Below are 14,061 nucleotides of genomic sequence, written 5' to 3'. Positions count from 1 at the left end.
CACAGCCCACCATCCCTTGTGGGAGTCGAACCAGCAACCTTGTGGTTGAGAGGACACGCTCCAACCAACTGAGCCATCCAAGAGCTCAGCAGCAGCTCGGCTCAAGGTGCCGTGTTCAATCTTAGTTGCAGGGGGCGGAACCCACCATCCCTTGCAGGACTTGAGGAGTTGAACTGGCAACCTTGTGGTTGAGAGCCCCCTGCCCATGTGGGAATCGAACTGGCAGCCTTTGGAGTTAGGAGCACGGAGCTCTAACTGCCTGAGCCACCGGGCCGGCCCCCCTCTTCCCTTTTTTAAATAATAGCTTTATTGAAATATAATTTACATACCATAGAATTCACCCATATAAAGTGTTCAGAGTACATAGTGGTTTTCAGTATATTCACAGACTTGTGTAACCATCACTATAATCAATTTTGGAATAATTTCATCTCCTCAGCTGTTACATCCTCCATCCCCCAACCCCCATCCCTGAGCTACGTTTTGTTTCTATATATTTGCCTATTCTAGATATTACAAATGAATGGAATCATATACATGGTTTATTGTATCTGGAATCTTTTAGCATGTTTTCAAGGTTCATCTATATTGTAGCACACATATCCGTACATCATTCCTTTTTATTGCTGAATAATAATACTCCGTTGTATGAATGCGAGGTATGATTAAACAATACAATGAATGTTTAAATAAAAAAATAATTATTACAGTAAAAGACACATTGCCACTAATCCCCCTCAAAATACTCCCCCTCACTTCAAACACACTTATCCCATCATTCTTGCTACTTTCTGAAGCAGTTCTGGAGTCCTCTTTCCTGAGTGTCTTTAGTTGAGTTGCTGTGGCTGCCTCGATGTCCTGAATCATTTTGACTTCTGGGGAAGAGCCAGGAGTTGCACTGTGCCAGATCCAATGAATAAGGTGGGTGAGAACACACTATAATATTTTTATTTGACAGAAATTGCCGTATACCAGAAATGATGTGTGACACGAAGCATTGTCATGATGGAGGATGATTTATGGCACACTTTAAAACACATCATCTCTCAACCGTAGCTCACACCCGACTGACTGCACAGAACAAGTCGAAACATCACACACTGTTACTAAGGTCTGATGTGCTGCTTCCCATATTGAAGATTCCTGCCTTTCCATTGGATGGCACTCGGCAGCAGCATTCACCATATTTTGTGATCACAACAGAAAGTCTTCTGGTACAGCAATTTCTGTCAAATAAAAACATTATGGTGTGTCCTAATCTACCTTATTCATGGGATCTGGCACAGTGCGACTTCTGGCTCTTCCCCAAAGTAAAAATGACCATGAAAGGTAAATGTTTTGAATTGATTCAGGACATCGAGGCAGCCACAACAACTCAACTAAAGACATGAAAGAGGACTTACAGAACAGCTTCAGAAAGTGGCAAGAATGATGGGATAAGTGTGTTCAAAGCGAAAGGGAATATTTTGAGGGGGATTAATGGCAATGTGTGTTTTACTGTAATAATTTTTTTTTTTAATTTAAACATTTACCATATTTTTTTCGTCACATCTTGTATACCCAATTTTGTTCATCCATTTATTAGTTGATGAGCATTTGGGTTATTTCCATCTTTTGGCTGTTATGAATAATGCTACTATAAACATTTGTATACAGGTTTCTGTGTAGACATGTGTTTTCATTTCTCTTATGCCCATAAACACCTAGGAGTGGAATTGTTGGGTCAAATGATAACTCTATAGTTAACCTTTTGAGGAACTGCCAGGCTATTTTCTGAAGTGTTTGTATCATTTTGTATCTCCTCCAGCAGTGTATGAGGGTTCCAGTTTCTCCAGATCCTTTCCAGTACTTTTTATTATATGACATTTTGATGGTAAACATCCTAGTGGGTATAAAGTGGTATTGCATTGCAGTTTTGATTTGCGTTTCCCTGATGACTAATGATATGAAGCATCTTTTAATATGTGCTTATTAGCCATTTCTATATCTTTTGGAGAAATGTCTAATCTGATCCCTTGTTCAGTTTTTAACTTGGTTGTCTTTTCATTGCTCAGTTGTTAGAGTACTTTATATATTTTGGATACTAGACCCTTATCAAGTATTTTATTTGCAAATATTTTCTCACATTTCATGGGTTTTTTCACTCTTGATGGTATCCTTTAGAGTACAAAAATTTTTAATTTTTATTTTAAACTTAATTTTAGTTAAATTTAATTTAGTTTCTTGTACTTTTGGTGTCATATTTAAGGAATCATTGCCAAATCTGTGTTTTCTTCAAAGATTTTTGTAAATTGTATGAGGTAAGGTGTTTAATTTCATTTTTTTGCGTGTGACTATCCAGTTGTCCCAGCATCATTTGTTGAAGGGATTATTCTTTCCCCAATGAACAATCTTGGAAGATTTGTCAAAAATTAATTAACAATGGATACATTGGTTTATTTCTGGACTCTCAGTTCTATTCTATTGACCTTTGTCTTTGCTTATGCCAGTACCATACTGTCTTGATTATTCTTGCATTATAGCACGTTTTAAAAGTAGGAAATTGAGTTCTCCATCTTCGTACTTCGTTTTTAAGATTGTTTTAGCTTTTCTGGATCCCTTGACTTTCCATATTAATTTTAGAATTAGCTTATCAGTTTCTATAACGAAGCCACCTGGGGTTCTGATAAGGGATTGCATTGAACCTGTCGATCAATTTGGAGAGTGTTCCCATCTTAATAATAATACATTTTCTGATCCATGAACATGCAGTTTCTTTGCATTCATTTAGATCTTTAATTTCTTTCAATAATGTGTTGTAGTATGCAGAACATATGTTTTGTACTTCTTTTGTTAAAATTTATTCTTGGTAGTTTTAAGGCTATTGTGAATGGAACGGTTTTCTTAATTTCGTTTTTAGAATTGTTTGTTGCCTGTATATAGATTACCAGTTGACTTTTATATATTGCTTGTATCCTGCAACCTCGCTCAGCTTCTGTGTTCTTTTGCAATGTGTCCATCATTCTTTGACCGCTTCTTTACTTTCTGGCACAGTAAGATATTCCAGTCTGATCTTGTGCTTTTCCTTCCCTGGCCCAAGTTTCAGCCATTTGTCTAAGGAGCCCTGGTTGTTTTTTGTAGAGAGTAGTATTTAAAAATCAGCATCTGGGCATTAGGTGTAATCATTGCTACCATGTTTCCCCGAAAATAAGACCTAACTGGAAAATAAGCCCTAGCATGATTTTTCAGGATGACATCCCCTAAACATAAGCCCTAATGCATCTTTTGGAGCAAAAATTAATATAAAACCTGGTCTTATTTTCTGGGAAACACAGTACTAGGGTGTCACAGTTCTTAGGCCCTCTCAATGGACAGAGCTAGGAAATATATGTATATTCCTGTACACACACTTTTATGTCTATATTCTATAAATCTTCCTACTTATCTCTCTAGATAGACAGATAACCTCCAAAACTGTTTCAGTTCGGAAATACAGGATTCATTCTAGTTCTTCCAGTTTCCCTTTATAAATTTGTAACTTCTTTCTCTGACAATGAGAAACATGGCTCTCAGTATCCTCAACATGTTTACTCATTTTCTCAGTCCTTTCAATTCTCAATCCTTGAATGAATGTCTCAATCTTTGTGGAACCACTGCCCTGCTTAGCCACCTTCCTCACACAGGCTCCAGCTCCTCAGTTTTTCAGAGATTTCAACATCTCTGAAACCGGGTGCATCTTAAAATTGATGGTGTATTACGTATTTTATTGGCCACATTAATTATTTCTTGGTGTTACATAAAGTAATGGTGCCTATTAGAATCAACAGTATTTTAGATTTGAAGAAATATGGTCATTTAGCAGTCTCTTTGCCTGGACTTTAGGAAAGTAGGTAAATTTGATTTAAGAATTTGTATATCTTAACACTACTTTTGGATGATTGAGAGGGAATTCTGGGATTAGTCATTGGAATTATAACGTGTCTGTGTACAGTGACGGAGATTTTTGTATCACATGATCAGAGCAATAGAAGACAGTATCTTCTGCCAACTATAATAAGCATTTTACTATATGAGAGCCACTTCTAGATACTTTTAAGAAAAATACACATGCTATTTCAAAGCAGTTTTGTGAAATACTGTAATAGAATTTTATTGATCATATAATTAATATCAATTTAATAATTAAAATATATAGCATTTATATCTGGTAACCAAGTAACCAGTACTTTTTCATAATTTTGTGCTCTTAGGATACTTTTTTCGATGACCATTTGTATAAACTGTCCTTTTAAATGTGTATATTATCCTTCAAAACCTTGCTTTAATAGTATTTAAAAGATTTTTGTTTGTGATCATCCTTTATACTATCCTATAAGAGTGAAGTATTCATTTATTTATAGGATCTTCGGAACCAACTCTATGAATCATATTATTTAAATTTTATTTCTGCTATTTCAAGAAGTAAACTGGAAGATATTGCAAATGCAGCATTAGCAGCTAGTGCAGTAACACAGGTAGCCAAGGTAAGAGATTTTGGTTGGCTGATGACATATTATAATGTAAAATTTAGTAATAATTCTGAAACCTGTTAATCGACATAGGTGTCTAATTTACAAAGGACCAGAACCACCTAAGAAATATTTAGACTCACGCCTTTCAGAAAGAGTTCTGATAATGTAAATTGTCTTCAACTTGACCTAGGCAAAATAAACCAAACTAAAAGAACCTATTCAGTGAACTTGAAAGACAAAAATGAAAAGCTGAATCAGTTTTTGTTTTAGGCTGGGATTTGTGTAATCTTTTTAGCTCATCTTAGAAATAGTTTGACAGTTGTGTTGCCATACATTATACTCAACATATGTTTACATTGTTTTATCTATCATTACTATATTCACTATGTTTTACCTATAATTACTATATTCACCACACTATCTCGAGATCTTTTCTTACTTAGGAGAGAGGATCCAAATACGCCATGCTGCATATTATAGGAAAGATGAAATTCACAACAGGTCAGCAATTTTACATCATAGCCACAGGTTCAGCTTAGTTATAAATAAAGATATGAAATAGATTATAACCCTGTTATGCCCTGTGCTTCTGGAATTTAGACAAGATATAAATGAAAATTCTGGGGAAAGATAAAGGGCAAATAAAGTTTTAAACAACCATGTATTTACTTAACCATTTTTTCCCACTGATAGATTTAGATAGTCTACTACTACTTCTGATTATTGAGGCTTATGTGTTGATGTTCTTGCTCTTCCAAAATTTATTAATTTTACATAAAATAATAGGAATGGTTTTCAATTTGTTTAACTGAATTTAACATATTTCAAGTAACTTCTTAATTTGTCTCCTAATTTGCCCTTCCAAAGATCTAGTATAATTTTTCATGGTAGAAAAACAGTTACCATGACTTTCTTAGGAAAATGTGGTTAAAATGACTATAAAAATTTTAATTGTGCTTTCTCTTCAAAGTTGATATCCATTTCCATCTCAACCACAATTTAAAAAAAATTTTTATATCATCTTAAACTTTCTTTTCTGAAAATGTTACTCTGCTCCTTGATAATTTATTTCCCAAAGACTTATTTTTATTGCTTTTTAATATTAACTCCTTATTCTTGCCCAATTAGGCAATCTGCTACATGGTATAATTTTTAGTTATTAAATGTCATTATAATTTTTCCATATTTGCCGTTGGTAGATTAAATCAAACTAAATGTGCTTTAAATATTGCAAAATTGATTTGTAAACCTTTTCTTTTGTTTCCAGGTTTTTGATCAATATCTCAATTTTATTACTTTGGAAGATGATATGTTTGTGTTGTGTAATCAAAATAAGGAGCTTGTTTCATATCGTGGTATGTAAAAATAGGAGTATTGGAATTCATTGTTAACAAAATGCATGGTGTACTGTAAAAAAAAAAAATGAACATGTATGGAGCACTCCAAAATCAGCTTTGTTTACAGCAGTAGAGCTGTGTAAGATTTTTAAAAGCACACAAGGAACACAAATCTTAGTTATAAATAAAGACTGTATTCTGTCACATATAAACAACACTTAATAAACCTGTTTTGTAAGTTCAATGAAGTACCAATTCTCTGACGTTTTAGGTACCGCACAGCAACTTGCATGATTGGTTCACTCATGGCAAGTAAGACAGTATTTTAGTAGTAAGATTCAGTTAATTTTCTGATTTTGGAGTGCTTTGATCCTTGGACAAGAACAAGTTACTTTGCTTCTTTGTGCTTTAGTTTCCTCATCTGTAAAATGGGAATAATAATATTATCTACCTCAGAGGCTTTTTGTGGGCATTAAATGGGTTAGTGTGTGTAAAATGCCTGGAAAAGTTTGTGGCACATGTTAAGCACTCAGAAAAGTTTGATTAATATTGCTATTTGTTAAGATCAGACAATGTATTAATAGACATTCATACACCTCCACATACACACCACATTTTATTGTCTATATTGTTTTGGTTTTTCTTTTAGTAAAAACACTTAACATGAGATCTACACTCTTAACACTCTAAAGTGTACAATAAAGTGTAACAGATATCTAGAACTTATTCATCTTAACTGAAATTTTATGCCCATTTATTAGTTATGTCGAATATTTTAAAGAAAATTGCAGACTGTAGAAAATGTGATTAGCCAATTAGGTGAAATAATCATTATTTTGCTACTTAAGGATTGAGATGTTTGGGGATGACTAGAATTTTAGTGGTTCTTAAGGGAGCATTTGGAAATGTGTAAGGACAATGCGTAAAGACAGTTTTTTTTGTTTTGTTTTTTTTTAGATTTTATTGGGGAAGGGGAACAGAACTTTATTGGGGAACAGTGTGTACTTCTAGGACTTTTTTCCAAGTCAAGTTGTTGTCCTTTCAATCTTAGCCATGGAGGATGCCGTTCAGCTTCAAGTTGTTGTCCTTTCAGTCTTAGTTGTGGAGGGCGCAGCTCAGCTCCAGGTCCAGTTGCCGTTGCTAGTTGCAGGGGGTGCAGCCCATCATCCCTTGCGGGAGTCGAACCGCCAACCTTCTGGTTGAGAACCGGCACTCCAACCAAGTGAGCCATCCGGGAGGCAGCTCAGCTCAAGGTGCCGTGTTCAATCTTAGTTGCAGGGGGCAGAGCCCACCATCCCTTGTGGGACTCGAGGAGTTGAACCGGCAGCCTTGTGGTTGAGAGCCCACTGGCCCATGTCGGAATCGAACTGTCAGCCTTCAGAGTTAGGAGCATGGAGCTCTAACCGCCTGAGCCACCGGGCCGGCCCTGTGTAAGGACGTTTTTGATTGTCACAATTGGCAGGGCTGCTAATAGCATTTAGTGAGCAGGGACTAGAGATGCTAGATATTCAGCAGTGTGTAAACCATGCTCGTACAGAAAACTGTTCTACCCAAAATGCCAGTGCTATCCTATTATAAAACACTGGACCAGATGAAATGATAAGCTACCTGAGAGAAGAGAATATGAATCTGTTAATTTTGTTGAGCTCCATCACATGCTTTCTTGTTGAAATTAAGCAACATTCCTAAAAGGGTGTAAGTATTTGATGAATTGCCCATGTAAGAGAGTTTTCACAGTAATTGGTATGCACAGAAGTCTATTTACAATTAACTGAGTTTAAATTAATTAGCTATTCAAATACAAGTTTAAAACCTAGTTTCCGTTAAGTCTTTAAGCTAAGCTTAAAGTTTTGTTATTTATAAATCGTTACATAAAAATAAGCACCTTTACTTTTTCTTTGATCAATAACTCAGATTGAGCAGACTAAATTCTGATTAGTCCCATTTAAGAAGCTTACTCAGCAAGCTTAGTTTGTTAAATTCCCTTAAGCAGTTTAAGTTGTATTTACGATTTTTAAGTCCTTTATATACCAGACCAGGCAAATTTATAAATCTAACAAGCAAAATCTGCCTAAATATTTAAATAAATTTTTTAAATAATTAAATTTATAGTGAGTCTAATTTCATTAAACGTTCAAGTACTCGTTAATTTTCTTATACTCTCTCTCAACTTAAAAATATCACAAGTCTGAAATTATTAAATTAAAGTATAAATTTAATTTATTAAATTTAAAGTAGAATCACATCTTTAATTGCCCAGATTCTCAATAGTACAGTTATAATATAATAATAATAGGTTGCTTTATAAGCACTTTACAATATAAACTCATTTACTCCTTAGAATAACTTTGTGAAGTAGGTATTATTATTTCCACATTCCAAATGAAGAACCTAAGTCACAGGTATTAAGTAACTTGATAAGGAACTGGCAGAACCAGGTTACTAAACCCAGGACTCACTCCAAAGACAATACTCTTAACCATTCTGTAACTTTGTGCCAAGTCCTCTCAAATGTTACAGGTGCTTTAACTGACCTTCAACAGATTATTCCAAACATAAATCAAATATACTAATGCCATGGATTTGATGACCTCCTTTCCATGGATTGGGCATTTATACAATAAAGGAAGTAGATTTATTATTTTAGTGAGGCTCAGGCAATTATGTCAGACAAACCAGATTGTTAACGCAAATGAGTTAAGATTGTTGATGGATAGTTTTTTGATTGTTTTGGTCAGTTTTCGGAGAGTGGGACTAGGATATAGGACCAAAGGGCTGGAAGCTTCCATATATGATTTTACCTGTACCAGTGATTAACAGAATGACTTGAATATTTTCCTGGATTGATGTCCATGAATTTTAATAATTCACAATGTATCCTTGTGCCATTTTTATCATCTGATTTGGATAGATGGCAGTCTGCACCACCCAGTAGCAGCACATTTTCTCATCCAGATTCTGTATTACCTGACTGAACTCTATGTTCTCTGTCTGTGTGGACCATGCTTTCTTTAAATACTTTAATGTATCCAACTGGATTGTGCTTTCCTCTCATGCTAATCACAAGTTATATTGAATTTCATATTTTCACATTCAGGGTGTTGGGAAATTAAAAATATTATGTAGACAATATTTTAGTGCAATCTTTTAACAAATAGTTATTGAGCATCTACTTATCAGACACTGGCCTAGGTATTGTGAGAGAGAGGGAGATGAGTAAGGCGAGGGCTTTGACTGTTAGGACAGTCTTCACAGCAAAGGTTTTTTAACACGTTGCATACGGATCACGAGAATCTTCACGAGGGATTTAAACCCCGCCGTACGCAACGTGTTAAAATGTAGCCCCCAGAATCACCGTAGGTGCTTGTCACAAGTGCACCTCAGATTTCTTAGAATTAGCTCAAATTTATTGAATTGAATCCATGGGGGAAGGGCTTAGAATTTTTAACTTTTAATAACTTCCATAGAACTGTCTTCCATAGTCTTAGAATGATTCTTATACACACTGAAGTTTGGGAACCACTTATGTACTGTCAGATCAGAAAAGAAATTCATATAATTTATTATAGTAATACAAAGAAAATGATATGTGACGTTGGTCTTGCCATAATTGATTTGTATGCTGGCAGTAGTTGAAAATCAGTAGTTTCTTCAGGCCATCTAGTGTTTCTGAATAAAATTATGGAATACGATATTTATTCTTCAATTAACTGACAAAAATTTTGTATGGTTTATGTGGTGGGTGTTTTTTCTTACTCCTACTCTGATAATGATACTACTCATTACTACTCTTACTGAGGTATTTTTTTGAGGTAGTATAATTTTTAATGGATACCTGTCAAATGTAAAGCATGAAAATTTTACTTGTTCGAGTATTACAAATGTTATCAAACTGCATATTGATTAGGAATTTAGTAATAATTTTAAGAGTTTCATAAATATAAAACATAAATTTTGGTCATTTCTTTCTTCTTTACCTGTGTCTTTTTAGCTATTAACAGGCCAGATATCACAGACACGGAAATGGAAACTGTTATGGATACTATTGTTGACAGCCTCTTCTGCTTTTTTGTTACACTGGGTAAGTTTTCAAATCTTTCTGGATATTTCTTCTAAGTAAATTAATTATGTAACAACTCATCTTAATCGGTTGCATTGTAATGTGATCCCATTTTATCTATCTGAATCTACACGCTCTCTCTCCAGAGTTGGGATAAAATATACATTCTGTACTATATAAAACCATAATTCTAGTAATTTGATGTAGTTATTTCTTTTGAGTTAGCACATTGCAGATCTATGGCATTGCCTCCTTAAATGTCTTTCAGTAATTGTAACTTTCTAATATTTTGTTTGAATGGTTTGGTGGTGACTTCGCCTACGTGCCTGTTAACTTTCTTTTAATATTTTATTATGAAAAGTTTCAAGTACACATACAAGTAGAGTGTTATGTACCTGGTTAACTACTAAGATAAATTCCCAAGGCTCCAGAAAATACTAAATTTACTTATAATACTAATCCCACTATACTCTCAAAATTTTAAACATTTCTTTGGAACATTTAAATTTACTTATAACCACATTGTATTTAATATCTAATGTATGACTTTGTGCTTTCCTATTACTAATGGATCTATTTAGAAACATTCTAATTACAATTTTAATTTAGCAGACACTGAAAACCTTTCAGTGAAAATGATCCTCACACTAGATTAATAAAAATTTCTCTCCATTTCACAAATGAGAAAATTAAGGAAGAGAGAGATATCATACATAGTTTAGGATACAGATAAAAGTTTGAGGAGAATTTGAATGCAGATTTGGGGGTTCCGTTCTTTCAGGGGTTTTTCCCTGTAATTTTCAGCCCTGAACATCCGTCTTTGATTCCTCAGCTCAGTAAATCTGTTTCCTGCTTGAGCTCTTTTCTCCTGTGTGCCATACAAACTGGAAAGTACCCTCAGGAGTAAAGCTGGTTAAAAGTTTATGTCACTTTTTGAGTGTACTTCTTTTTTCCTTCACTTTCTGCCTGCTTTCATTGTTCTACCCTCAGTTGGGGTTATTGGGGTTTGTTTGTTTTTTAAAGAAAACACATAGGTACAACTTTTCATCATTAGACGTAATTAATCGTTTCTATTAGGTTGGTGCAAAAGTAATTGCAACTTTTGCAATTTAACCTTTTAAATCGCATTTACTTTTGCACCAACCTAATATTTTGCCCTCCCACACAGCCTCCAAAATTTTGCTGGATGCTAGTTATTGTGGACATTCAGGTTATTGAGATTATTAAGGTTACTAATTAAGAACATTTAGGTTATTTTTGCTTAATGAAAGCTGTATTTTCTAGGTAAGGATAGATTGAAAAATATAAATGAAAACTACTGAAGTGTTAGAGCCATCTTTATTATGTAGAGTATCAGAAAGTGATTTTTTTCAAGGAAGAAATTGAAGTTACTGTCAGTCTAATATAGAAAGTTGTCAACAATAAATTGTTAAATGAAAAACATTTAAGAACAGCATGTACAGTATAATACCCTATTTTTGTTTTTTTGTACACGCTGCACACATACTTATTTATAGGATATATGTAGAAAATAACCTAAAAGAATCCATATCTAATTCTTAATGGAGATTATTTTAGGGTGCTAGAATCAAGAGGGTTAACTTTATACATTGATAATACTTGAATTTTTATAACATGTATGAATGACTTGCCATCAGAACAAAACAAAGTTTAAAAATTTGGTAGTTTTTACTTTTGTTGTTGACTAAGCATGCTTTATATAGAATCTAAAATGCAACAATTTCAGCATATAAAGGTTACAATGTTCTATTTGTTTTAAGAGATTTTCAGTGCAGTTGGGTTTTTCATTATTTTAGGAATTTAGCCTTTGATAAAACATGAAGTAATAGAGAAATTAAGAGGTCTAGTGAGGTGACTTAATGAATTGAGGACAACTTTTAGGAGCATTTTAAATTATGTGAGGGATGTGTTTTCTATTATCTTTTAAATTAGTATTTAAAAATGAAAGACTATAATCAATCTGTTAATTTGTAAAATAAACTAAAAAAATAACAAAGTGCTAAATTAGCTAAACTCTTCATTCTTTTCATTTAAATCAAATTAAAATGAATCCTGTAATTAGAGAGTAAACTTACTGTAGGGAGTCAAATGCTGATTTAGTCAATCCATTGAAAAAAATCTGGTCACGTTGATTGGCCAACACTATAAAAAGAGTCTTTTTCTCACTACCTAATGCTTTCTTTATCAATGGGAAGATCCATTTCTGAAACCTTGCTTTTACTCTTGAAATTATAAATCTTTTATGTTTGTAGCCTGAAATTGTATACATCTATTAACTTGTTAATTTTTGGTGTTGATGTGTTTTATAACTGTCCATTTAGTTATTAAGAGCTGAAATCAGTGCTGACATCTGTTGTTAAAATAGGTGCTGTTCCTATAATCAGATGTTCAAGAGGAACAGCAGCAGAAATGGTGGCAGTGGTGAGTTCATCAAATATCCACTGGGGAGAAATAATATTGTGTCAACTGTTTTCCACAAATACCTCAAGTGTTTTTGTTAATTTTAACTATGTGATTGTTATATATTGAGCACCAAAGTCAAATAAATATTTTTGTTTTATAACATTGGGATTCCATTGAGAATAAAAAGCAATCATTGTGTCCTTCTATGTGATAGAGTAAAATGATTTTCTCCAATGTGCTAGTCTACCCCTATTTTTTGTTACTAAAATATGTATTCCTCATTTAGCCTTGTTTCTCCAAGTAGTATTTCATACCTATTTGATCTCTCCAATCATTTAATATTTAACTTTATTTAGCAAATATTTATTAACAAGCATAACCATTTTTAAAACAGTGAGGTGCATTTTGCTACCCCATTATATTGGAGTAAAATATTCAGTGTAACTTGAGCAATCAAAAATTTGCTTTAAAGATTAAAAAATTAATAAGGGATTAGAGAAATTACAGAATTGCTAAAAAGGAAAAAAGATAACTGGCATGGAAAGATAGATGAGGATACACTAACATTTTTGAGTTTTATTAGCCCAGGTGAATCATTGACTGCTAGAGGGCTGCTTTCTTTCACATATCACATTTCTATTCTGGAGCCTCTTGCAGCTACCACTGTATAGACACCTTCCTTGGTACAACAGAGTCATGCTTGGGCTGAGACAGTGGGTCATTACTGCAAAGTGTTTCCTGTACCTAATGTAAAAATAGTCAAGGAAAAGTGATTGTTTATAAAATCAGACTTGAGTCATGATAGAAAAGGCATTAGTCTTTTCAAATCCAAGTTAGGATGATGGTGAATAGTGAAGCTAAAATATTTAGATTTTAGAATTGCTATTTCGTAAAGAAATTCCAAGTTTCTTAGTTATGTAACTAACAATACATCATATATTAATTAAAGTTCTGTGAAACTCCTCTTAAGAGTTAATATAAAATTTGCTTTTTTCAGAAACTAGACAAGAAACTTCGGGAAAATCTAAGAGATGCAAGAAACAGTCTTTTTACAGGTGACACACTTGGAGCTGGCCAGTTCAGGTACTATGTTAATATGCTTAAAGAACTTGAAAATGAAACATTTGTAGAGTTTTTAGGGTTGTGTTTCTTGTCTGATAGAATACTCTTATAATTGAAATTTGTTTCTTTTTAAAAATGAGGTAATTCGATAAGAGTTTTGACTCAAATTGTTTTCAACATACAAATGGAATATTTTATTTACCTTCTTTTGTTAGGAATCTTTGTTTTGCATTTTTATCTGTTGGAGAAATTTTTCTGCTTATATGGCTTTGAAGGGCAAAAGCCATTTCCTTTAAATTCTCATTAAACTTCTTGGTAATGAAAAAAAAATAAGTGAAAACTTGTAATGCTTGTGTCTATTTCTCCTCATCTATTAACTAGTTTCCATTTTTACATTGAAATAACTAATAGCTGAGGCTTGCAAATCATTTTTGTCTTTTTTAACGTGTCTAGCATGAGTAAATAATGCCAAAGTTATGGTTATTCAATTATTGAATAGAAACACTTAAAAAACTATACATTATAATATGTTTAACTTTGGATTATTAAAAATAATGGACAGTAGTGGAGTGAAGAAGTAAAGAAATCTACACAAATGGCTGAGAATTACTTCTAGGGAGTAGACAGTATTTTAGAAAATTAGTTCTTACCCCCAGTACTAAGTGAATTAATAAATGAAGCCTGTGAA

At 33.4% G+C, this 14,061-nt stretch overlaps 1 protein-coding gene across 1 annotated transcript in view; it reads left to right on the top strand.

The window, feature by feature from the left end:
* SCFD1 (sec1 family domain containing 1) overlaps positions 1-14,061 on the top strand; it is a 96,026-nt gene that overhangs the window by 9,467 nt on the left and 72,498 nt on the right. The window contains exons 5-9 of the mRNA XM_019754524.3: positions 4,380-4,502; positions 5,758-5,845; positions 9,819-9,908; positions 12,274-12,329; positions 13,309-13,394. Of these exons, the coding sequence (XP_019610083.3) occupies positions 4,380-4,502; positions 5,758-5,845; positions 9,819-9,908; positions 12,274-12,329; positions 13,309-13,394 (443 nt within the window). The remainder of the gene's footprint in view (positions 1-4,379; positions 4,503-5,757; positions 5,846-9,818; positions 9,909-12,273; positions 12,330-13,308; positions 13,395-14,061) is intronic.

This window comes from Rhinolophus sinicus, chromosome 3, assembly GCF_057876585.1.
Source record: "Rhinolophus sinicus isolate RSI-liver-muscle chromosome 3, RSI-T2T, whole genome shotgun sequence".
Taxonomy (NCBI): domain Eukaryota; kingdom Metazoa; phylum Chordata; class Mammalia; order Chiroptera; family Rhinolophidae; genus Rhinolophus; species Rhinolophus sinicus.
Note: the sequence above shows the minus strand (reverse complement) of the source record. Positions and strands in the feature narration are given on the sequence as shown.